The 26,197-nt window shown below is 45.6% G+C and overlaps 1 protein-coding gene across 1 annotated transcript in view; it reads left to right on the plus strand.

The window, feature by feature from the left end:
* The window catches only part of LOC124616523 (thyroid receptor-interacting protein 6-like), a 535,347-nt gene extending 529,906 nt beyond the window's left edge, over positions 1 to 5,441 (plus strand). Inside the window, exons 3-4 of the mRNA XM_047144838.1 lie at positions 4,974 to 5,208; positions 5,286 to 5,441. Of these exons, the coding sequence (XP_047000794.1) occupies positions 4,974 to 5,208; positions 5,286 to 5,441 (391 nt within the window). The remainder of the gene's footprint in view (positions 1 to 4,973; positions 5,209 to 5,285) is intronic.
* The last annotated feature ends 20,756 nt before the right edge of the window (positions 5,442 to 26,197 follow it).

A 26,197-nucleotide genomic window follows, 5' to 3' on the forward strand; every position in this document is an offset into this window, starting at 1 on the left:
TCAATGGGGGACAGATCCGGAGATCTTGCTGGCCAGGGTAGTTGACTTACACCTTCTAGAGCACGTTGGGTGGCACGGGATACATGCGGACGTGCATTGTCCTGTTGGAACAGCAAGTTCCCTTGCCGTTCTAGGAATGGTAGAACGATGGGTTCGATGACGGTTTGGATGTACCGTGCACTATTCAGTGTCCCGTCGACGATCACCAGTGGTGTACGGCCAGTGTAGGAGATCGCTCCCCACACCATGATGCCGGGTGTTGGCCCTGTGTGCCTCGGTCGTATGCAGTCCTGATTGTGGCGCTCACCTGCACGGCGCCAAACACGCATACGACCATCATTGGCACCAAGGCAGAAGCGACTCTCATCGCTGAAGACGACACGTCTCCATTCGTCCCTCCATTCACGCCTGTCGCGACACCACTGGAGGCGGGCTGCACGATGTTGGGGCGTGAGCGGAAGACGGCCTAACGGTGTGCGGGACCGTAGCCCAGCTTCATGGAGACGGTTGCGAATGGTCCTCGCCGATACCCCAGGAGCAACAGTGTCCCTAATTTGCTGGGAAGTGGCGGTGCGGTCCCCTACGGCACTGCGTAGGATCCTACGGTCTTGGCGTGCATCCGTGCGTCGCTGCGGTCCGGTCCCAGGTCGACGGGCACGTGCACCTTCCGCCGACCACTGGCGACAACATCGATGTACTGTGGAGACCTCACGCCCCACGTGTTGAGCAATTCGGCGGTACGTCCACCCGGCCTCCCGCATGCCCACTATACGCCCTCGCTCAAAGTCCGTCAACTGCACATACGGTTCACGTCCACGCTGTCGCGGCATGCTACCAATGTTAAAGACTGCGATGGAGCTCCGTATGCCACGGCAAACTGGCTGACACTGACGGCGGCGGTGCACAAATGCTGCGCAGCTAGCGCCATTCGACGGCCAACACCGCGGTTCCTGGTGTGTCCGCTGTGCCGTGCGTGTGATCATTGCTTGTACAGCCCTCTCGCAGTGTCCGGAGCAAGTATGGTGGGTCTGACACACCGGTGTCAATGTGTTCCTTTTTCCATTTCCAGGAGTGTAGTTCCCTTCGGTAGCCATACACCGGCGGAATCATTGTTCCCAGTCTTGATAGCAGCGCTGAAAGGCTTCAAATGGCAGGACTTTCAAACATGTCTCTCACATTCTCTTGAATTTTCTCCAGAGTCCCAAAATGACGTCCTTTTAGAATTTTGCAATTTCTGGAAAAGAAAAGAGTCACAAGACTTCAGATCAGATTCATAGGGGGTTGTGAAACAACAGGACTGCCTTACGAGGCCAAAATTTCTGTGATGGAAGAGGCTGAGTGCCCTGGGGCACTGTCATGACGCAGCATCCGTTTGTCTGCAGTGTCAGATCCACTAGATTCACTTCTTCCTGAGCCTTTCAAGAACGTCCTTGCAAAACACTTGACTGACAGTTTGTCGTGGAGGAACAAATTCTTTATGCTCGATACCCCTTCTGTCAAAACAGGAGATGAGCGTTGTTTTACTCTTTGATTTACTCATTAGTGATTTTTACGGTCTAGGAAATGTCTCAATGTGACACTCCTTACGTCGCCGGTTTCTCTTAGCATCGTACTTAAACATCCAGGATTCATCACCTGTGATCACACGACTGAACCAGTCACTGGCAGTCCTCTCAAGAAGCTCAGCGCACCCGTTTCTTCAGTTGTCCTTCTGTTTAGTTGTGTGATTTTAGGGTATCATTTTGCCACAATTCAGGCGAGTGGAGCTCTACTGAATAAAACTTCTGGCTTCCGTGTCATAGTGAGGGGGAAGTGGGGGTGGAATGTGCAAATCTTCTGTGAAAATTTGATGTTCGGCGAAAGTGATGAACAAGTCCTTTTCTTAAAAGAACGTCGGTCTGGTGTCACAAGACCACGCACACGTTCTACGTTTTGGTTGATTTTCGAAGTCGATGATCTCCCTGAGAGAGGTTTGTATTCAACGTGTGCTGGACCTCCCAAAAATGATTTATATCCACCAACAACTCGTACTCTTGATGTTACCCGTTGGCATGTTTCAACTTCTCAAAGGTAAAATAAACGGGTTTTCCTAGTTTAATGAAAAAATTTGTACTCGTAACATTGGTCTAAATTCCTTTGTTCCATTTTAGTAACACACAACAGAAACAAACTCCACTCACGACGCTCTAAAAAAACACGTAATGGCTGTATGGAGATGAAACTCGAACTGAACATCTGCAATGGATGAACACACCGGTCGACACAAGTAGAACAAAACAGAGTTGCCAGATCGATCGCAGTGTTGTCAGTGTCATTACTTTCCTCACATACCTTGTACTACACTGAAGATTGAAATAAACTGCTACACCGACCTAATATCATGTAGGGGTCCCGAGAGGAGGCAGAAGTGCCGCTACGCGACGTGAAACGGACTCGACTAATGTCTGAAGTAGCGCTGGACAGAATTGACACCATGAATGCTGCAGGGCTGTCCATAAATCCGTAAGAGTACGAGGGGGTTGGAGATCTCTTCTGAACAGTACGTTGCAAGGCATCCCAGCTATGCTCAATAATGTTCATGCCTGCGGAGTTTGGTGGCCGGCGGAAGTGTAAACTCAGAAGAGTGTTCCCGGAGCCACTCTGTAGCAATTCTGGACATGTGGGGTGTCGCATTGTTCTGCTGGAATTGCCCAAGTCCGTTGGAACGCACAATGGTCACGAATGGACAGACACAATGCTTACATACGTGTCACCTGCCAGAGTCGTATCTAGACGTATCAAGAGTCCGATATCACTTAAACTGCACACACCCAACACCGTTACAGAGCCACCACCAGCTTGAACAGTTCCCTGCTGACATGCAAGGTCCATAAATTCATGAGGTTGTCTCCGCGCCCATACTCTTCCATCTGCTCGATACAATTTGAAACGAGTCTCGTCCGAGCAAGCAAGATATTTCCAGTCAGCAACAATCTAATGTCGGGGTTGACGGGCCCAGGCAAAGCGTAAAGCTTTGTGTCGTGCAGTCACCAAGGGTTCGCGGGAAGGCCTTCGACTCCGAAAGCCCAAATCGATGATGTTTCGTTGAGTGGTTCGCACGCAGACACTTGTTGATGTGCCAGCATTGAAATTTGCAGCAATTTGCGGAAAGTTTGCTCTTCTGTCACGTTGAACGATTCTCTTCGGTTGTTGTTGGCCCCTTTCTTACCCGCCAGGTTAGCCGAGAGCGCTAATGCGCTGCTTCCTGGACTCGGGTTGGCGCGCTGACCCCGGATCGAATCCGCCCGGCGGATCACCGGCGGAGGTCGGAGTGCCGGTCGGCCTGGATGTGCTTTCTAGGTTCATATGGCTCTGAGCACTATGGGACTTTACATCTGAGGCCATCAATCCCATAGAACTTAGAATTACTTAGACCTAGCTAACCTAAGGACATCACACACATCCATGCCCGAGGCAGGATTCGAACCTGCGACCTTAGCGGTCGTGCGATTCCATACTGTAGCGCCTAGAACCGCTCGGCCACTGGTTTTTAGGTGGTTTTCCACATGATACTAAGTGAATACTGGGCTGGTCCCTACGTCCCGCCTCAGTTCCATGGCTCGCAGACATCTGAACACATTCACACTATTCCATGGATTACACTAGATGCAGACAGTTGGGGTACACTAATTCCGTCCCGGGGGTAGGGGGTGGCGGTAGGAAGGGCATTTGGCCACTCCTTAGCTTAACCTTGCCAAATGCGATTAACCATGCCGACAGTACATCACTGTGGGAAAAAGGCACGAGCAACAGAAAGAAAGAAAGAAAGAAAGTTGTTGGTCCCGTTCTTCCAGGATCTTTCTCTGGTCGCAGCGATGTCGGAGATTTGATGTTTTTCCGGATTCTTGATATCCACGGTGATATGTGTGCGTAAGCAGAAGAAACTAAAGATCAAAGACCGAAAACAATTTATTGGACTGTTCAGTTAACCAAAACAAATTCTCCAAGGATTACACCAACACAAAACAGTGATCTGTCTTCGAATCACAACTACATACCAGAATAATAAAGAAAACAACTGAAATAATTTCCTACTAGTCTCCGCCGGAGACTTCTCCGATATACCAAGCCTAATCCAGAGATTAGTAAGAAGATCCAAGCCGAACTGCCGGGGCGGTAGCTATCCACGTCTGCTGGCGGTCGATGAACTCACGACGTGCGGCCGAGACCAGGCCTTTATAGCGCTTTGGCGGCTAAGTACCTCGGAACTATTTTCCATCGCGTGGTTTGACGTGTGAAAATAGTTCCAGGATCTGCAGCGACCTCTTCCTTATGTTTATGTTGTCCCGTAGTGGCCCCTGGTGGCCGCTGGTGTCTTTTCTGGGGTGTTGTTGTTGTTGTTGTTGTGGCCGTTCATCAATATTGCCTGTCGGTTGTGGTGCTTCGGTGTGCCTGCGATGCGGGCAACCCGCGGCTGCAGGCTGTCAGTTTGGTTGCTGATACTCAAGGCGCCGTGATGTCTGGTGGAGAAGGCCACAGCACACGGTACACTCGTGAAATGGTCGTACTGGAAAGTCCCCGCTTCATCGCTATCGCAGAGATGTTGTGACCCACCGCTCGTGCGTTGACGTTCAAACTCACTTAAATCTTGACTACTCTCCATTGTAGCAATAGTGATGGATCCAACAACTGCGCCAGACACTTGTTGCTGTAGCGCCATATCCTGCCTGTTTACGTATCTCTGTATTTGAATACGCATGCCTATACCAGTTTCTTTGGCGCTTCAGAGTATTTTCCCTTGGCTCCACAAGAGTTCAGAAGAGTGCCGCGCCAAGAGACCATCGGATACACTTCGGGGAGGGGAATCCAGTTTACGGCACTTTCCTCTATCGATTGGCGACATGCTGCTGCGTTGTATTTACGTGTAGAGTGTAGAGTGTATTGCAGGTAGCAGCGGCGGTGTGGTGACGGCGGCCCTGTTTGTGTGGTTGCAGGCTGTTCGGCAGCAGCGGGGCGTGCTCGGCGTGCGGCCAGACCATCCCCGCGTCGGAGTTCGTGATGCGCGCCGGGCCGCAGCACCACGTGTTCCACCTCAAGTGCTTCGCGTGCTCCAAGTGCGGCGGGCAGCTGGTGCCCGGGGACCGCTACTGCCTGCTGGCCGGCAGCCTGGTGTGCGAGCAGGACTGGCACAAGCTGCTGAAGGGCTCGGCGGTGGCGTCGGCGGCGGCGGCGGCGGCTGCGGCGGCGGCGGCGGCGGCAGGTGCGGGAGCGGCAGGCGCGCCAGCGCGCAAGGGCAAGGTCGGCAGGCCGAGGCGCAGCCGGGACTGAGCAGGTCGGTACCCGCACGGCCGCACGGCCGCACGGCTCCAGGCGGCGCCGCCGGCCGCCAGGCAAGCCCGCCACTGCTGCCGCCAACGCCCTTCCGGCACACCACTCGCCATTCCTTCACTCCGAGAAACTGACGCGGGGAACGGGCGTGCTCTACTCGGCGATAGGAAAAAACTCGCTTCGTTTTAGAACGGCTGTCAGTGTTATTTCTGGCGTTCTAGGGATCAGTAACGGAGCGAGCAAGAGTTCTGTGTTGAGGGTTGCACACATTAGAAATCAAGGCGCCACTATTACGCCAGGGCTATTAACGAGGGCTATATTCTTTGTGGCTCTGATGGCGAAATTGAAGCCACAGTCAAATTAAAAAGAAAATGTTTAATTTTCAGCATTTATTTACATGTTCCTGCTACCTCTCTACATAGCTGCCGATCCCTCTTACAAGGGGACCTTACAGTCTCGGAAATTCAGTTCAGGTTAGTAATTTACCTCAAAGGTGCCCGTCCATAGAAGTTGAACCAAGTGGTCTAGGGGTAGCGTCTTTGATTCATAAAGTGTCTTCGGTCCCGGGTTCGATCCCCGCCACTGCCTAAATTTTGATAAATAATCAGCATTGGCGGCCGGAGACTTCCGGCATAAGAAGTCAGCCTCATTCTGCCAACGGTCTTGTCAAAGAGGGCGGAGGAGCGGATAGAGGTTCAGGGCACTCTCTTGTCCTAGGGGTGGGAAATTGCCCCTAAAGGCGGAAGAATCAGCAATGATCAACGACATGAGGATGCATAAGGCAATGGAAACCACTGCATTAAAGACACGTAACGTGTATCCACAGGACATGTGGCCTGTAATTGAAGAAGTGTCATGATGATCTCTCCATTGGCAAAAGATTCCGGAATAGCCCCCATTCGGATCTCCGGGAGGGGACTGCCAAGGGGGAGGTTACCATGAGAAAAAGATTGATTAATCAACGAAAGGATAACGTTCTACGAGTCGGGGCGTGGAATGTCAGAAGCTTGAACGCGGTAGGGAAACTAGAAAATCTGAAAAGGGAAATGCAAAGGCTCAATATAGATATAGTAGGGGTCAGTGAAGTGAAGTGGAAAGAAGACAAGGATTTCTGGTCAGATGAGTATCGGGTAATATCAACAACAGCAGAAAATGGTATAACAGGTGTAGGATTCGTTATGAATAAGAAGGTAGGGCAGAGGGTGTGTTACTGTGAACAGTTAAGTGACCGGGTTGTTCTAATCAGAATCGACAGCAGACCAACACCGAAAACGATAGTTCAGGTATACATGCCCACGTCGCAAGCTGAAGATGAACAGATAGAGAAAGTGTATGAGGATATTGAAAGGGTAATGCAGTATGTAAAGGGGGACGAAAATCTAATAGTCATGGGCGACTGGAATGCAGTTGTAGGGGAAGGAGTAGAAGAAACGGTTACAGGAGAATATGGGCTTGGGACAAGGAATGAAAGAGGAGAAAGACTAATTGAGTTCTGTAACAAGTTTCAGCTAGTAATAGCGAATACCCTGTTCAAGAATCACAAGAGGAGGAGGTATACTTGGAAAAGGCCGGGAGATACGGGAAGATTTCAATTAGATTACATCATGGTCAGACAGAGATTCCGAAATCAGATACTGGATTGTAAGGCGTACCCAGGAGCAGATATAGTCTCAGATCACAATGTAGTAGTGATGAAGAGTAGGCTGAAGTTCAAGACATTAGTCAGGAAGAATCAATACGCAAAGAAGTAGGATACGGAAGTAATAAGGAATGACGAGATACGTTTGAAGTTCTCTAACGCTATAGATACAGCAATAAGGAATAGCGCAGTAGGCAGAACATTTGAAGAGGAGTGGACATCTCTAAAAAGGGCCATCACAGAAGTTGGGAAGGAAAACATAGGTACAAAGAAGGTAGCTGCGAAGAAACCACGGGTAACAGAAGAAATACTTCAGTTGATTGATGAAAGGAGGAAGTACAAACAAGTTCCGGGAAAATCAGGAATACAGAAATACAAGTCGCTGAGGAATGAAATAAATGGAAAGTGCAGGGAAGCTAAGACGAAATGGCTCCAGGAAAAATGTGAAGACATCGAAAAAGATATGATTGTCGGAAGGACAGACTCAGCATATAGGAAAGTCAAAACAACCTTTGGTGACATTAAAAGCAACAGTGGGAACATTAAGAGTGCAACGGGAATTCCACTGTTAAATGCAGAGGAGAGAGCAGATAGGCGGAAAGAATACATTGAAAGCCTCTATGAGGGTGAAGATTTGTCTGATGTGATAGAAGAAGAAACAGGAGTCGATTTAGAAGAGATAGGGGATCCAGTATTAGCATCGGAATTTAAAAGAGCTTTGGAGGACTTACGGTCAAATAAGGCAGAAGGGATAGATAACATTCCATCAGAATTTCTAAAATCATTGGGGGAAGTGGCAACAAAACGACTATTCACGTTGGTGTGTAGAATATGAGTCTGGCGACATACCATCTGACTTTCGGAAAAGCATCATCCACACAATTCCGAAGACGGCAAGAGCTGACAAGTGCGAGAATTATCGCACAATCAGCTGAGCTCATGCATCGAAGCTGCTTACAAGAATAATATACAGAAGAATGGAAAAGAAAATTGAGAATGCGCTAGGTGACGATCAGTTTGGCTTTAGGAAAAGTAAAGGGACGAGAGAGGCAATTCTGACGTTACGGCTAATAACGGAAGCAAGGCTAAAGAAAAATCAAGACACTTTCATAGGATTTGTCGACCTGGAAAAAGCGTTCGACAATATAAAATGGTGCAAGCTGTTCGAGATTCTGAAAAAAGTAGGGGTCAGCTATAGGGAGAGACGGGTCATATACAATATGTACAACAACCAAGAGGGAATAATAAGAGTGGACGATCAAGAACGAAGTGCTCGTATTAAGAAGGGTGTAAGATAAGGCTGTAACCTTTCGCCCCTACTCTTCAATCTGTACATCGAGGAAGCAATGATGGAAATAAAAGAAAGGTTCAGGAGTGGAATTAAAATACAAGGTGAAAGGATATCAATGATACGATTCGCTGATGACATTGATATCCTGAGGATGTACGTCTGGAGTACAGCATTGTATGGTAGTGAAACATGGACTGTGGGAAAACCGGAACAGAAGAGAATCGAAGCATTTGTGATGTGGTGCTATTGACGAATGTTGAAAATTAGGTGGACTGATAAGGTAAGGAATGAGGAGGTTCTGCGCAGAATCGGAGAGGAAAGGAATATGTGGAAAACACTGATAAGGAGAAGGGACAGGATGATAGGACATCTGCTAAGACCTGAGGGAATGACTTCCATGGTACTAGAGGGAGCTGAAAGGGCAAAAACTGTAGAGGAAGACAGAGATTGGAATACGTCAAGCAAATAATTGAGGACGTAGGTTGCAAGTGCTACTCTGAAATGAAGAGGTTAGCACAGGAAAGGAATTCGTGGCGGGCCGCATCAATCCAGTCAGTAGACTGATGACCAAAAAAAAAAAAAAAATGTTTTATGTGCAGCTTATATAGCAGTCAATTTATATTCTAAGGCAGCACAGTAAAATGGCTGCACTTTTAGTAGAATCGCTCTCTGCCATTCCTTCACTCTTTGAAACTGACTGAAACGGGTCACGGGAACCGGCGTGCTCTACTCGACAATAGGAAAAACTCGTTTCGTTTTAGAACGCCTGTCGGTGTTACTTCTGGCAAATTCAAAGCTGCCTTCTAGGGATGAGTAACGGAATGAACACGAGTTCAGTGTTGAGGATTGCATACATCAGAAATCAAGGCGCCACTATTACGCCGGGGCTATTAGCGAGGGCTATATTGAGGCTCTGATTGCGAAGTGGAAGGCACAGTGAAAATAAAAAAAGTTTAATTTTCAGCATTCAGCTACATGCTCCAGCTACTTCTCTATGTAGCTGCCGTTCCGACTTACAAGGGGACTTTACAGTCTCGGAAATTCAGTTCATCTTAGTAGTTTACCTCAAAGGTGTCTGTCCATAAAAGTTGTGAAGCCCACTAGTCAGAATATACCGAGAAAAAGGGCTCTAAAGTTTTATGTGCAGCCTATATAGCAGTCAATTTATATACTGAGGCAGCACAGCAAAATGGCTGCAACTGTAGCAGAATCGCTCTCCGCCATTCCTTCACTCCGAGAAACTGACTGAAATGGGTCACGGGAACCGGCGTGCTCTACTCGACGATAGGAAAAACTCGTTTCGTTTTAGAACGCCTGTCGGTGTTACTTCTGGCAAATTCAAAGCTGCCTTCTAGGGATGAGTAACGGATTGAGCACGAGTTCAGTGTTGAGGGTTGCATACATTAGAAATCAAGGCGCCACTATTACGCCAGGGCTATCACCGAGGGCTATACTTTTTGAGGCTCTGATTGCGAAATTGAAGCCACAGTGAAAATAAAAAAAAAAAGTTTAATTTTCAGCATTTAGCTACATGCTCCAGCTACTTCTCTACATAGCTGCCGTTCCGACTTACAAGGGGACTTTACAGTCTCGGAAATTCAGTTCAGGTTACTTGTTTACCTCAAAGGCGTCCGTCCACAAAAGTTGTAAAGCGCGCTAGCCAGAATATACCGAGAAAAAGGGCTCTATAGTTTTATGTGCAGCCTATATAGCAGCCACTTTATATACTAAGGCAGCACAGCAAAATGACTGCACCTGTAGCAGACTCGATCGCCGCGCGAGCAATCAAGATTCACCCTACGTTCGGAAATATTTTTATTTTCTTAGAGCAATTATTTTGAAAATTATAACAACTTTTAAATAGAATTTCTGGCCTCATCCACGTAAGGTGACCCTATGTGATATCAACAATTTTAATCATGTAATCCAGAGAATAATGGGCTACTTCTCTTCTTTCTTTCCTCTGCTGGTTCATATTCATCTGATGACAGATAGTCGTCGACTTTTGCAAATGATTCCTCGTCACAGCTTTCATTTTCATGAGAAAATTCATCATAAATCATAAGTACTTTTTCACTCAGCATGTCCATAGCATGTTCGTAAATATCTTCATCCGACAACATTGCTTCACGAGAAATTGACGTCAAACATTGTTGGTAAGGCGGGTGCCAGGTTGAGATTCATTGAGAGAGTCCTTAGAAAATGTAGTCCATCAACAAAGGAGGTGGCTTACAAAACACTCGTTCGACCTATACTTGACTATTGTTCATCAGTGTAGGATCCGCACCAGGTCGGGTTTACAGAGGAGATAGAGAAGATCCAAAGAAGAGCGGCGAGTTTCGTCACAGGGTTATTTGGTGAGCGTGATAGCGTTACGGAGATGTTTAGCAAACTCAAGTGGCAGACTCTGCGAGAGAGGCGCTCTGCATCGCGGTCTAGCTCGCTATCCAGGTTTCGAGAGGGTGCGTTTCTGGATGAGGTATCGAATATATTGCTCCCCCCTACTTACACCTCCTGAGGAGATCACAAATGTAAAATTAGAGAGAGTCGAGCGCGCACGGAGGCTTTTCGGCAGTCGTTCTTCCCGCGAACCATACGCGAGTGGAACAGGAAAGGGAGGTAATGACAGTGGCATGTAAAGTGCCCTCCGACACACACCGTTGGGTGGCTTGCGGAGTATAAATGTAGATGTAGATTCCGAATTTACCAAATTAATTTCAACAAGCCAGGTTCCCGGGTTCGATTCCCGGCGGGGTCAGGGATTTTCTCTGCCTCGTGATGGCTGGGTGTTGTGTGATGTCCTTAGGTTAGTTAGGTTTGCGTAGTTCTAAGTTCTAGGGGACTGATGACCGTAGATGTTAAGTCCCATAGTACTCAGAGCCATTTGAACCATTTGAACCTATGAACAAGTAAGCTTTCGTAATAAACGATCGCGTATTTTAAATCGCCTTCGACATGCATAACAAATCTTGACTGATTTCATCTGCAAGTCCTTGATACTTCCCTGATGTCATCGTTAATATACGTGTTTAATTCACAATATTTTAAAATGTTCGATGATATTTCACAGTACAGAACGCTCCAGCCCCGCGGAAGTCAAGAGTGAACTGGCACGTTAGCTTAAGCTTCTTTTTTTCATCATAAATAAAACAAAATTTTATGATTTGACTGGTAAAACTTTCGGTCATTAAGTTTACATAAAAGTTATCATAATGTTGAAAACAAGTATAAGTCAAAATAGAAAGTTGCAGAATGTTGGATCGAACCTGGATAGCCCACGTTCCAAGTGATTCCGCTACAAACGCTGCCATTTCGTTGTGCTGCCATAATGTATAAATTGATCAGTATATGAGGAACTCGTAAAACTTCAGAGGCCTTTTTCTGGGTATCTTCTGGCTAGTGCGCTTTACAGATTTTGTGGGTCGACACCCCTGAGGTATACTACCAACCTATGAAAGCTCATCCCGATTTGAATTTCCAAGACTCTTAAGGTCTCCTTGTTAGACATCAATCGTACCGTTGTGCAAAGTTTCGAACAGCCTCGTCATATAATGCAGCCGCCTGTGCTTTCCGCCAAATCTATGCACTGGTCTGCAGCTCTTCATCTCTGCCAAAATGCTGTCCACTGGTTCATGTGAGCGAAAAGATGAAAATCAGAGGGACCCAAGTCCGTGATGTTTGGTAGATGATCAAACATTTCCCTTCGAAAACACTGCAGGAGCTTTTTCGTTGCACCTGCACTATGCGGCCGAGAATAGTCATGAAGAAGGAAACGCATGGCAGTTACGTTATGTGGGGTGCATGAAATCAGGCGAAAACTCTCAGCAGGGCTTCACACTTCGCAGGAAACTATTTTCTACGTATCTTTACGTACTCATTGTGCACTCATAACTGAAAAGTGCATATCGACGCTATAGACCGGCGTACTCAAGACACTGCGCAATGTATCTGCACCAACCTCCCCGGATTTTCACTGTGGTTTTCAGTTCGCGACCAATCGGAGTTTGAAAAAAATATGCCTACGTAGCGCTATCGGAACTTTCTACTCAGAGACTCATTTCATCTTACTGAAGCGCGCAAAAGTGCAAGGCTACTCGTGACATACAAGGGGACCACGACTCCTCATCACATGTTTTGTCCAAATTTGTGGTACATGCAGGGCTGTGCAGAAATGGAAATAAGAGGATAAGGAGTACAAGACGGCCACGCGTTTCGAAGAGAATAGCATTTTTGGCGTGAATCGTCCGAGATATGAGTCATTTATGTTAACGTAGTTTCCAAGCAGCTGCTGGCGAGGCGGGAAAATTACACAACGGTAATCCGAGGGTCGTGTGGATGAGCTGTTACACGGAAACATTTTTTTTATTTTCTTTATTTTAAATTTTTACGTTACTTACATTGCGAATTAACTGAAATAACACTGAAATATAGTACTTACTAATATTTTCGTGAAAGGCAGGGAAAAGAAAGGCAAATGAAAATTTGCGACTACAAATAAATTTCTTACAGACGATTGTACTCACACTGTCCACGAAAACTCTTCAAATAACATTTGAAAAGAAAGATGGTAGTTAAGTCATAAGGGACTTCTTATTCCCTTAGTTTCATTTTCACCTTGGAGACGACTGCGTCAAAATACGTTACATTGTAAATGTCGCCAATGTTTGGCGAAATGGTGGGCTATGTGTGGTTTGGTGCACAAACTGTGCAGCGAGGGATACCATTTTACTGAATTTTTGAGAAATTAAAACTGCTGATCTGTTTCACTTGGTTAAAAGCTTTCAATATCCAAAATCATGTAAAGTCATTTTTATTTTTGACGCACGGTTTCGACAGATATAACTGTCGTCTTCTAGTCTTCGCACAGTTTTTGTTACTAAACGTGTTGATTGTCAGTTAGAGCCTCATGCCATGTTGTGAGTATGGTGGATAAAATATACGAGTACTTCATAAAGGTTTATCAGAAGTAAAACTTTTACTGTTAAAAAGCCGCTTGTCCACATGGCCATGTCTGGATAAGTCTTGTTCATAGATGATTGTTAATTACTTTATATTATGATTTTTAAGCGCTACTTTTACGGACATTACCAAGTGCGCAAGGTGAGTTGTAACCGTAAACATTTTATTTCTGACAAACCTTTGTATCAAGTGGTATATTTTATACTCCATAATGAGAATATGGCATGAGGGTCTACCTCACAATGCACATGTTTGAAGACCAGAAAATGACAGTTATATCTGAAAAGATATACGAAGACATATAAGGCAAAACAACGACGCAAAGAACATAGCCGTTGACTTTAGTATTGCTAAGATCTAGTCTAATATTAGCAAGTCGTTCACACGAACAACGTTGGATTTGCACGCGACTATCAGAGTTAATGTCAAAATATTCACTTCGATAATGCTACACAAATTCAGACAATTATGAACGTGAACGATGCCATGAAAACTACAGATTTCGTCCCGTTCACCTTATGTCAAATGCTGACTGACTTCAACCCTTATTGACGAAAAATCAAAGGCCACTATAGACAATTTGCCAGAGTGTTGTTCAGATACTTTACAGGTGTATCGTCTTTCAAATAAAGTTAGTGCATATAGATTGAGAAGGTGTGGAGATCTTGAGTGACCCATACGTCCCATCAAGGCCAAGGCGCTCAAAGTTGATAATATGTAGCTTCAACAGTGGGTAGCATAAGTCCCTCTGCATTCCGCCAACGTTGATAAAAGAAGACTGCCTTATCGATTACGATTAGTAATCTCAGTCGTCGTTCATCTCCGGTAGAATAGTTCTATTTTTTTAAATGAAATGTATTGACTGAATTAGTGGCGCTTCAAAGCGTCTCTCCAGGATGAATAGTTCGTTCATGGACGTAATTTGGTTTGGTCTAACGCCTCTTTTAGAGCAAATTCGACACATTCTGAGACAAATCGTGATAACTATGTTACATAAAATCACATGGTGACCAATATTAGGCGTCGTGGAAAGACTCCAAACTATCACAGCCAAGTTGTGCTGCTGAGTTGCGGAATTCAGCAAGTTACTAATAACAGTGTTTTCTTGCTGGTGAGTATCAGCATCAGCATTCTTTGATTGCTAAATGCTGTTTTCAGTGTTGTGAACTTAACTCTGTAGTATCATTTATTTTCATACATTGTGTCCCTAAAGAATCTTCTGTCTTATGCCTGAACTCAGTATTCGAAATTTGTTCAGGCTCTAACGCACCGACTAACATGCTAAATATCCGAAAGGTAACGTATATCCAATCAGAGATTTTTTAGTAAAATGTAATGTATCTGTTACACCAAACGCAGTTTTTGACAATCGTGTAGAGCAGTATGTTGTGAAGACCCAGTTTGATAAACTTTTTCCTGGTGGAATCGTTTTACGAAAAACACCACAGGAATTCTGGCCACAGAGCGTTTAGCTGTTCAGAACTCGATGTATAACTTAAAGTGAAGCAGGCCGCTTCTTTTCAGTGTATGGCATTGAATCAGTTTGCTCTGCCGACCCGGAGGCTGGAAATTATACTTTCGAACATTAATATCAATGCGAATGTTGCAGTGATGTTCACATGGACGGCGAGTTGTTAAGTTGCTTTAGTCTGAATTGCGTCTGTACTTCGATACGTGCTTTGAATGCTGAAATGAAGAAAAATCCTATATGGTTCTGAGGAGTTGAAATGGTTTGTATCAATGCAAGACATTGTGTGTAATTGTCATATAGTAATTACCCGCAGCCTTTTCACCCGCAGTGGCTATTTCGTTGCGAACGTACTGGTAATGTTATCTGAATGAGAAAACATTAATTTTCTTTTGTTTGAACTTCGTCGACCCCATGTAATATTTCATAACATACTAGAGCCTATTTTCGTTCGGAATCTTGAATACACAAACGCGAGGAAACATTTTGTTCTCTTGTAGTAAATATTTGGCGGTCGCACAGTGTGTTACAACTATTGCAGCCATTTGTTTGGGCTATATGCAGAGGGATGTAATTTCCCTGGGCTACCCCGCCCTCCCACTAATTTATCGAGCTCGGTAATTACAGTAGTATATCTCGCGAACCATTACTAATAAATGCGCATGCCAATGGAGTGGCAATTTATACCGCCGGATAGATATGTTTACCACACTGTTAAATTAACGATTTTTTACCGCTAGTGCGCGCACGTGCGGTCCGCGTGCCGGCGACCACCGTTGTCGCACGTGAGGTGTTTCTGTGACGTCACAGAGGGGCGCTGTTGGCGTGTTACAGCACAAACGCGAGTCCATAACTGTCGTTTGTACCATTGCTGCTCGGTACTCCCCGTATATGCGTGTTGCAAGCTGACAGGCTCAGAAAAGACTTTTACAGAAACAATTGTGATATCAGCTGTGCCCCAAGATGCGTGCCAAGAGAAATTTTACTCTAATTACTACGTAAATAATTGTTAAATATACAGAGGGGTGCAATTTAAGGGTAATGAAGCTACTTAAAATTTAATACGCCCAAGTGAAGTGGACGAGTACTCTCCTCAACAAGTTCAAGCGGAATTTATCAGTTAAACAGGAGAAGAAATACAATACAGTGATAAATTTTTAGAGATTGACCCTGTGAAGTAATACGAAGTTGAGTGAACTGTGCCGAGCAAGGTTGTGAAGTATGGAAGAACCTTCCGTGGTCCAGTAGCGGTGAAATATCATTCGTCAGTACATAGGGTGAGATGCGTAAGACGAAATAAACGAATAAAAGGGGATGCAAGTTTTAGTTGATTCAATCCGTGCAATTAAAAAGTGTTAGAGACGTAACGCACACTTGTGGCACTTTTAAATCTATTTCCTCTTTTATATCTTAGTTTTTGGCAGTGGCTATTTATTTGTTTCTGTACGAACTCTTAGTAGTAGTAGTAGTAGTAGTAGTAGCAAGTTTCTTCTTTGAGAGTGGTTTATGATGTTTCTCGATAGATTTTACCAGCAGATCAGGGGGCTACTGGTGGCAAGTGAGGGAAGGTCGCACAGTACCGGACAAAAGGATATGTTTCTAACCTGTAGCGCTCATGACAGCATCTGTCTCGCCACTGCAGTATGAACTATGGAGGAACAGGACCACTCACGCATTTCTGAATCAAAAGGACAGTACGTTTTGGCATGCCAAAAAGTTACTTGCCTTTGGGGAGTTTTTTTCATGAACGAACTTGACTTTGGAGTGTTATGCCTTGTTTACAAAAAAAGAATATAACATTTTTATTCGGTCTGTGCGTACTAATGATGTTTTCTCTCTACCCTGGGTTGTGTCAATGTCTACCAAAACAGTGAAAATGTTAAACTACCAGAGCGTTACGTTCGGGTCCTATCGAACAAGAAATTTCGAGTTGTACCGGACATAAAAGATACCATAAAAACTTAAACTTTCAGTTGTTTTGCGTACCAAGAAAATATAGCGACGAAGTTACGACGTAAATGGAATGAAAATAATGCGGAGGAGGTCATAGAAATAGTCAGACTTCTTGAAAACGATGTCAGGGGAGCGAGTGGGAAATGTTCAGTTCCAGGAAGTACGTTACATGACAGGCTTAAAGCTTTACGGGAAAACAAGGAGGTGTCCTTGGAACCTGCTTCAGGAAATAACAGTTTTATTCCGGGAATGTTCAGTGAGGAGAAGGGAACAATATTGTTCGGTCATAGAAGACTTACAAGAAGAATGAATTCACTGCCGCATTTATGAATTTTGGATCCGTGAGAACTATGTTCATGTAGCACTGAAGCAATAATCCCAAACCCCCAAAACGGATTCTTTAAAGAATCGAAATCACGTCTATATAACATCTTCAACTTTGAAAATGAGTTAATGCATTAAATGTTTGACTTTAAGCATACAAAGGTGTGTCCGAGCGGTTCTAGGCGCTTCAGTCTGGAACCGCGCGACCGCTACGGTCGCAGGTTCGAATCCTGCCTCGGGCATGGATGTGTGTGATGTCCTTAGGTTAGTTAGGTTTAAGTAGCTCTAATTTCTAGGGGTCTGATGACCTCAGTGTTAAGTTCCATAGTGCTCAGAGCCATTTGAACCATTTAAGCATGCAAAATACAGGTATTTATGACTAAAGACGCAAAACCGTAATTATATTGCTTTTATTACTTTCAAATTACTCACGCGTGGACTAAATGAAAAACTCAAAACCAAATCCATAAGACATAAAAGTTTATAAAAGGTATGAAATAGTGTTTTTAACTTGTTGGAAATGGTAAGAGCTCTCATAATCAAACGCTGGATGAGTGTAGTCTGGGTAACTTAAATAAAAATATTTGATAAAGGCTTGTTTTTCATGGATCTGTGAGCCGTATCTACTGAACTGTGTGTCGTACAATGATATGATTTTGCAGGTACCATCGTTGGCATATGTAGATACTGTCTACAAAACGAGTTCCGAATAGAGTTTGTGGTAAAGAAATAATAATTTGAATCGTCATACTTGTTGCTGAAATTTTACTGCATGAACAGCGGAAATCTATTGAGTGGTGAGCTTCTTCCTTTTCATTATTTTGCGGGCAGTGGCAGCGAGGAAGAGTTTCGAAAAGATTAGAAATGGTGTGTGAAGGTCACTGGATGTCACCAAGTATTCTCATCCTCAACTACTGGACGAATGTAATCGGGATAATCTGAGCGCCAGGAGTTACACTGCCTCGAGAGATATATACAGTTTCTAACTTTAATACAATTGAAAGAAAACAGCCCTCGGTCACTATTTTTAACGAATTAACCGGGTTTCAACACTGCTAGGAGTGTCTTCCTCAGAATTTAAATCAAAGAATGGTCTGTAACATGGTCACAGAATTATGAGTAAAAACCTATGATACAGAGTATAAGTACAGAATCATCGTGAAAGACTGGCAGTACTTATATGTCATTTATAAAATAATAAATATGCCAAAAGGGCGTCAGTTACAAAGATATTTAAGATAAAAAATTGTAATGGCGAGCCACTAAGGGATGCTCATTACTTACGCGGTTACAGGTTGCAAACGGACCGTTTGATGATTCTGTACTTATATACTGTGACCTTGTTATAGACCATTCTTTGATTTAAATTCTGAGGAAGACACTGCTAGCAGTGTTGAAACCCGGTTAATTCGTTAAAAATAGTGACCGAAGGCTGTATTCTTTCAATTGTAAATATTCACGGTCTCTGATCGTGCAGCCATGTACAAAATTTTGCTAACTTTAATACTTGGTTTTCTCTATTAATTCCTCAAAGTAAGATTATACCTCTTAATTAGCTGGATTATAACAGCATTTTAAATTTTTAAATTCAGTCAATACTCGTAAGAAATACCGAAAATCAAATTTTTGTGGCTCCTCTAAGGCATTAAGCAGATAATGTGTAACCGCTATGAGTGACTGTTTAGCAATGTGGATAGTCTTCATTGTAAGTGAGATAAATGTTTTACTAAAGATGAACCCGAAGTGGTAACGTATTACTAAGATGTGTAACTATTATTTACTTTACTATTTATAACCATTTACGGCCCAATTACAACTGTTTGCAACAATAATTACTCTTTCACACATTACAATTTCACTGTCGATACAACTGTTCAAAATGTATCAAAATGCAAAGTGTTAGAAATACAAAGTGGTCCATTGATAGTTACCCGGCCAAATATCTCACGAAATAAGCATCAAACGGAAAAACTACAAAGAACGAAACTCGTTTAGCTTGAAGGGGGAAACCAGATGGCGCTATGGTTGGCCCACTAGATGGTGCTGCCATAGGTCAAGGAACCCCCATTTTTATTACATATTCGTGTAGTACGTAAAGAAATACGAATGTTTTAGTTGGACCACTTTTTTCGCTTTGTGATAGGTGGCACTGTAATAGTCACAAACGTATAAGTACGTGGTATCACGTAACATTCTGCCAGTGCGGAAGGTATTTGCTTCGTGCTACATTACCCGTGTTAAAATGGACCGTTTACCAATTACGGAAAAGGTGGATGTCGTGTTGATGTATGGTTATTGTCACTAGGGTCACTATGTATGCTGCTCGGTATCCTGGACGACATCATCCAAGTGTCCGGACCGTTCGCCGGGTAGTTACGTTATTTAAGGAAACAGGAAGTGTTCAGGCACACGTGAAACGTCATTCACGACCTGCAACAAATGATGATGCCCAAGTGGGTGTTTTAGCTGCTGTCGCGGCTAATCCGCACATCAGTAGCAGACGAATTGCGCGAGAATCGGGAATCTCAAAAACGTCGGTGTTGAGAATGCTACAACATCGATTGCACCCGTACCATATTTCTATGCACCAGGAATTGCATGGCGACGACTTTGAACGTCGTGTGCAATTCTGTCACTGGGCATAAGAGAAATTATGGGACGATGACAGAATTTTTGCACGCGTTCTATTTAGCGACGAAGCGTCATTCACCAACAGCGGTAACGTAAACCGGCATAATATGCACTATTGGGCAACGGAAAATCCACGATGCTTGCGACAAGTGGAACGTCAGCGACCTTTGCAGGTTAATGTGTAGTGCGTCATTATGGGAGGAAGGATAATTGGCCCCATTTTATCGATGTAAATCTAAATGGTACAATGTATGCTGATTTCCTACTCAATGTTCTACCGATGTTACTACAGGATGTTTCATTGCATGACAGAATGGCGATGTACTTCCAACATGATGGATGTTCGGCACATAGCTCGCGTGCAGTTGAAGCGGTATTGAATAGCATATTTCATGACGGATGGATTGGTCGTCGAAGCACCATACCATGGCCCGCACGTTCACCGGATCTGACGTCCCCGGATTTCTTTCTGTGGGGAAAGTTGAAGACTATTTGTTATCATGATCCACCGTCAACTCCTGTCAACATGCGTCAGCGCATTGTCAATGCATGTGCGAACATTACGGAAAGCGAACTACTCGTTGTTGAGAGAAATGTGATTACACGTACCGCCAAATGCATTGAGGTTGACGGACATCATTTTGAACGTTTATTGCATTAATGTGGTATTTGCAGGTAATCACGCTGTAACAGCTAGCGTTCTCAGAAATGATAAGTTCACAAAGGTACATGTATCACATTGGAACAACCGAAACAAAATGTTCTGACGTACCTACGTTCTGTATTTTTATTTAAGAAACCTACCTGTTACCGATTGTTCGTCTGAAAATGTGAGCCATATGTTTGTGACCATTACAGTGCCATCTATCACAAAGCGAAAATACTTGTCGAAGTAAAACATTGATATTTCTTTACGTACTACACGAATATGTAATAAAAAATGGGGGTTTCTATTTAAAAATAATCGCAGTTGATATCCGTTTGACTTATGGCAGCGCCATGTAACGGGCCAACCATAGCGCCATCTGGTCTCCCCCTTCAAGCTAGACAAGTTTCGTTCTTTGTAGTTTTTTCGTTTGACACTTATTTCGTGAGATATTTGGCTCGGTCACGATCAATGGACCACCCTGTATAAATCAACGAACATGTGTTATGAGTTTGAGCTTTGTAACTGTATTAAGTAGCGGGTCATAGTGTAGTTTAGAGTGAAGAGCGTTCCAGTACCGCCTTCAGAAAATATTGCAATTCCGAAAAAGCTTATGTTTCCGATACTATCCATTTTCCTCCTATGTACTGGCCAGGCCACAAGAGCTGAGCGGAGCCGAGAGAGAGGGGGAGAGAGAGAGAGAGAGAGAGAGAGAGAGAGAGAGAGAGAGAGAGAGAGAGGTGGGGGCGCAGTGGAGTGGAAGGGAGCGGCCAGTGTTGTGATAATTCGGTAACGCGATATGAGCGGCCCCAGCATAATGCCGGCCACCTGTCAATAGCAGCGCGGAGCGTAGGGAGGCAGCAGCGAGGCTAGTGCAGCCACGGCCGGGCCGTCTGGACAGGAGCGGCTAGCGTCCGAGGCCGCCCCCCGCCGCCCGGGGAAAGAGACGCTGCGGTATACAACAACACAGTTAGGAAAACTCGAGTTGGTTAATTATCTCCCCGCATGTAACATCAAAGCGGTTTTAGCAGGAGCCGGTGGCTGCCGCCGCCGCTACAACACTAACTCGGCGTGTTAGGTTTACAATGGCCGCGTCGGCGTCGGCGGCGGCGGCGCCCAGCCCCGGCGCCCGGCGGGCGTACACTCAGGTGCAGGCTCCGTGCCCCTACCCTCTCTGCAGGGCTCCTCTCTCTGTGTGTGCGTCTGGCCGGCTCCGCATTTCCTCCCACTGTCCGCGGCGCGCGCTTTGAACACTTGCCGCGCCGCTGCCGGGCTGAGCGCGCCACCGGCCGGCCGCCCCTTCTGTTTTATTAGCGTTTCTCGCTCCGGCCGTTCCTTAAATGAGATACATTTCGCGGTCCAGTCGGATTACTGTCACGTGACCAACAAGTTTTTCGCAGTCGGGTTGTTATACTTGCGAAATGCATGTAATCCGGAGACAAGACACAAGTCAGATTCGATTACCGCCACTCCTCGTAGAATTACGACACCAGAAATCAAGAGGAACTGAAATCTTAGTTGAAACGAATCGAATGTGAATTCGTGCCACGACCTCGCATGTACACTACTGGCCTTTAAAATTGCTACACCAAGAAGAAATCCAGGTGACAAACGGGTATTCATTGGACAAATATATTATACTAGAAATGACATGTGGTTACATTTTCACGCCATTTAGGTGCATAGATCCTGAGGAATCAGTACCCAGAACAACCACCTCTGATATGCATGGGCATTCAGTCAAACAGAGCTTGGATGGCGTGTACAGCTACAGCTGCCCATGCAGCTTTAACACGATACCACAGTTCATCAAGAGAAGTGACTGGCGTGTTATGACGAGCCAGTTGCTCCACAGCCGTTGACCAGGCGTTTTCAATTGGTGAGAGATCTGGAGAATGTGCTGGCCGGGGCAGCAGTCGAACATTTTTTGTATCCAGAGAGGCCCGTACAGGACCAGCAACTTGCGGTTGCGCATTATCCTGCTGAAATGTAGGATTTCGCAGAGATCGAATGAAATGTAGAGCCACGGCTGTTAACACATCTGAAATGTAACGTCCACTGTTCAAAGTGCCGTCAATGCGAACAAGAGGTGACCGAGACGTGTAACCACTGGCAGCCCATACCATCACGCCGGGTGATACGCCAGTATGGCGATGACGGATACACCCTTCCAATGTGCGTTCACCCCGATGTCGCCAAACATGGATGCGACCATCATGATGCTGTAAACAAAAACTGGATTCAACCGAAAAAATTGCGTTTTGCCATTCGTGCAGCCAGGTTCGTCGTTGGCAGGTGCTCCTGCCTGTGATGCAGCGTCAAGGGTAACCGCAGCCATGGTCTCCGAGCTGATAGTCCGCGCTAATGCAAACGTCGTCGAACTGTTCGTGCAGATGGTTGTTGTATTGCAAACGTCCCCATCTGTTGACTCAGGGATCGAGAAGTGGCTGCACGATCCGTTACAGCCACGCAGATAACATGCCTGTCATCTCGACTACTAGTGATACGAGGCCGTTGCGATCCAGTACGGCGTTCCGTATTACCCTCCTGAAGCCACCGATTCCATATTCTGCTAACAGTCATTGGATCTCGACCAACACGAGCAGCAATGTCGCGATACGATAAACTGCAATCACGGTAGGCTACAATCCGACCTTTAACAAAGTCGGAAACGTGATGGTACGCATTTCTCCTCCTTACACAAGGCATCACAACAACGTTTCACCAGGCAACGCCGGTCAACTGCTGTTTGTGTATGAGAAATCGGATGGAAACTTTCCTCGTGTCAGCACGTTGTAGGTGTCGCCACCGGCGCCAACCTTGTGTGAATGCTCTGAAAAGCTAATCATTTCCGTATCACAGCATCTTCTTCCAGTCGGTTAAATTTCGCGTCTGTAGCACGTCATCTTCGTGGTGTAGCAATTTTAATGGCCAGTAGTCTAGACACTCCGCTTACTGAAAGAATTCGACAGCATCTCCCATTGACTAATCCGTGATGCCCTTGCCACCGACTCAGCTAAAAGTGCATGACACCATTATCGAGCGGAGGAACTTGACAAATCCACCCGCAACGGATCCCGACCTGATAATACCGAAGTAAAATCTGTTATCATAGAGACCTTAGAAAGTACCACGCCTAGACAAAGTGGCAACCAAGAAGTAAAAAATCTCCCGCATAAACCACTGGTTCCTTTGATGGGAATATGCAGAGATCTGCAAAAATTAAAGACGAAAGTCACTTTCCCATGATGTCTTACCGCCAAGTAACACAGCTGGATGTCGATTCGTAATGGGTCGGTGGACATTACAAAACGGGGGAAAAGGTTCTAAACTGGGTGTCTGATCACCAAGGACGGCAGTGCTTGCTTCGCGACGTGTTCCCAGGTTGGTCATTAGGTTGGTAAGGAGTTCTTGTGGTAGGGTGTTCCATTCCTCCACCAGCGCTGTTGACAATTGGTGAATATTCGTTCATCCACACAGTCGTGCTACAAAACGTCTACCAAACGGATCCCACACATGCTCGATGGAATTTAAGTGGAGAGAATGGTCAGGCCAGTCCATTCGCCTAACACCCTCTCGTTGCAAGAACTCCCCACCCGCACTGTTCGAAGCTGTCGCACTTTTAACCCATAAAAATGAAACCAGGGCCGAATGCACACTTTAAAAGACTCAAGTGGAGAAGGAGTGCAGTGTCACAATATCGTTGATCGGTGAGTGTACCGTGTCCAAAGATGTGGAGATCAGTACGCCTATGCAGCATTATGTCTCCTGTAACGCCCCAAGGACAGAAAACACAATTCACAAACTTTTTGGAAACTTAAAGTAGGGATTTATATTAAAAATGAAGAAATTCCTCCAGCTGCGTTTAAGGTGTCGATTTTATTTTGGCACCTAGTTTCATCGTTGTAACAACGTCATCTTCAGGCTCATACACTTGTGGACGTCTACTGCGTGCGGCTGATACTAGAAGTCAGTGGTTGACCACTGTCGCCTCAAGAACCAGTATTTTTTTCCAGAATGTTGGGTGCGTCACTAACACCTACTCCTCTCAAAGCATGTACCTATCCTTCTGATTCACCCTGTATATGTGAGAGATAACCCGACCAAGAATAATCTTATCCTCACGCAGTTCGACGATGATACTGCGGCTTTCACAAGTGGACGAAGTCATACGGTGAATATTAGGAGACTGCAAAACTGTCAGAATTGTAAAGATGGTGCGAAACGACGACGTTCAACTGATCCCACAGGAAAGTTCTGTTATCTACTGCACAAAAGAGGCCTATACTCTTAACACATCTCCTGCTACTCGGTCATCAAACAGAATGAGGGAGGCCGGCCGAAGTGGCCGTGCGGTTAAAGGCGCTGCAGTCTGGAACCGCAAGACCGCTACGGTCGCAGGTTCGAACACTGCCTCGGGCATGGATGTTTGTGACGTCCTTAGGTTAGTTAGGTTTAACTAGTTCTAAGTTCTAGGGGACTAATGACCTCAGCAGTTGAGTCCCGTAGTGCTCAGAGCCATTTGAGCCAGAATGAGGGAGGACAGCCACGTACCTTGGCGTAATTGTTTAGTAAATATTCTTTCGGGGCATGGGTTTTATGATCTCTGTAATATCCCCGTCCCCTCCACAGACACGGACACACTTAATGCATGTAGAGCTGATTGCGAATACGACTGCACAGACGGTTCCACTGTGGAGGGAAGGGGGGAAGGGACAGGGTGTGGTGAGTAGGAGCTGTCTGGATGTAAATGAAGAAGTGCAAGATGTATCGAGAAAGTAGCTCTCCCATCCCGCCACGAAATGGCACATCAAAAACTGAAAAATAGGAACTGTGCATATGCGCGAGATATTTTTTGTTTTGCGCAGCCGTAGGAGATAGCTGGCAATTTCCGACTAGACGCGCAACATTGCCACTGTGGCAGCTGAAAACAGGGGTTGTAGAAGTTTCTTCCGACAAATATGGCGTCAGATCTGCGGCAACATTGCCTGAAAGCTGGCAGTTGCTATGGTAATCATAAAACATCCAGCGGTGGAAGACGCAACCCGACGATGCAGACGGGAGGGCTGGACAGGTAGGAGCAGACAAAGCAAGCGTCTGGGAGGAATAGCGTTGCATGTTGTGGGGGGCGGGGGGGAGGAGGGGGGAGGGTAGACAGTAGGCACCTGCCGTGTCCCGCGTCCACAAAGGGCAGGCAGAGGCAGCGCCAACACGCCGGCGGCGGCGTGCAGAGCCGGGGCCCTCTGAGAGCCAGTAGCTGCTCTGCTAGCAGGCGCAGGCGCCGGCGCCGGCGGGCGCCGTGTCCCGCGCTGCACACGCTGGCTGCCTGCTACACAAGGCAGGGTCGCAGAACATCGCCACTACCCTCGGCAAGGCCCCACTACTGCCCAAAGCCGATACCTGGGGCAATTTCTGCGCCTATCTGACAAATATTAGTCAGTCCCACTAAAAGAGACCAGTGGTCACTTTAGAGTGCTGTAGTTGCTGCAGGACTGGTGCTGGGCAGACGCACCTACGGGTTTTATGCAAAGCTCGACACCTTCAAATACGACGAACGGGAGTTTTATATTTTCCAAAGTATTAGTCGTACAGAAAAATTGAACAGCACCTTTATGTGGGAAATTTAAATCGTTCAAATGGCTCTGAGCACTATGGGACTTAACATCTGACGTCATCAGTCTCCTAGAACTTAGAACTACGTAAACCTAACTAACCTAAGGACATCACACATATCCATGCCCGAGGCAGGATTCGGACCTGCGACCATAGCGGTCGCGCGGTTCCTGACTGAGGCGCCTAAAACCGTTCGGCCTAACCGGCCGGCGGGAAATTTAATGTAATTAAATTTAGCGCTGGGATACGTTTTCGCTACAGGCCATATTTTTCGAATTATTAAAAAATACCTACGAAAGTGACCTTCAAACGCGTTTTTATTGAATAACTCGAAAACTGTGGCCTCCAGCGAAACGTATCCCAGTG

The sequence above is a fragment of the Schistocerca americana genome, chromosome 5 (assembly GCF_021461395.2).
Source record: "Schistocerca americana isolate TAMUIC-IGC-003095 chromosome 5, iqSchAmer2.1, whole genome shotgun sequence".
Classification (NCBI taxonomy): domain Eukaryota; kingdom Metazoa; phylum Arthropoda; class Insecta; order Orthoptera; family Acrididae; genus Schistocerca; species Schistocerca americana.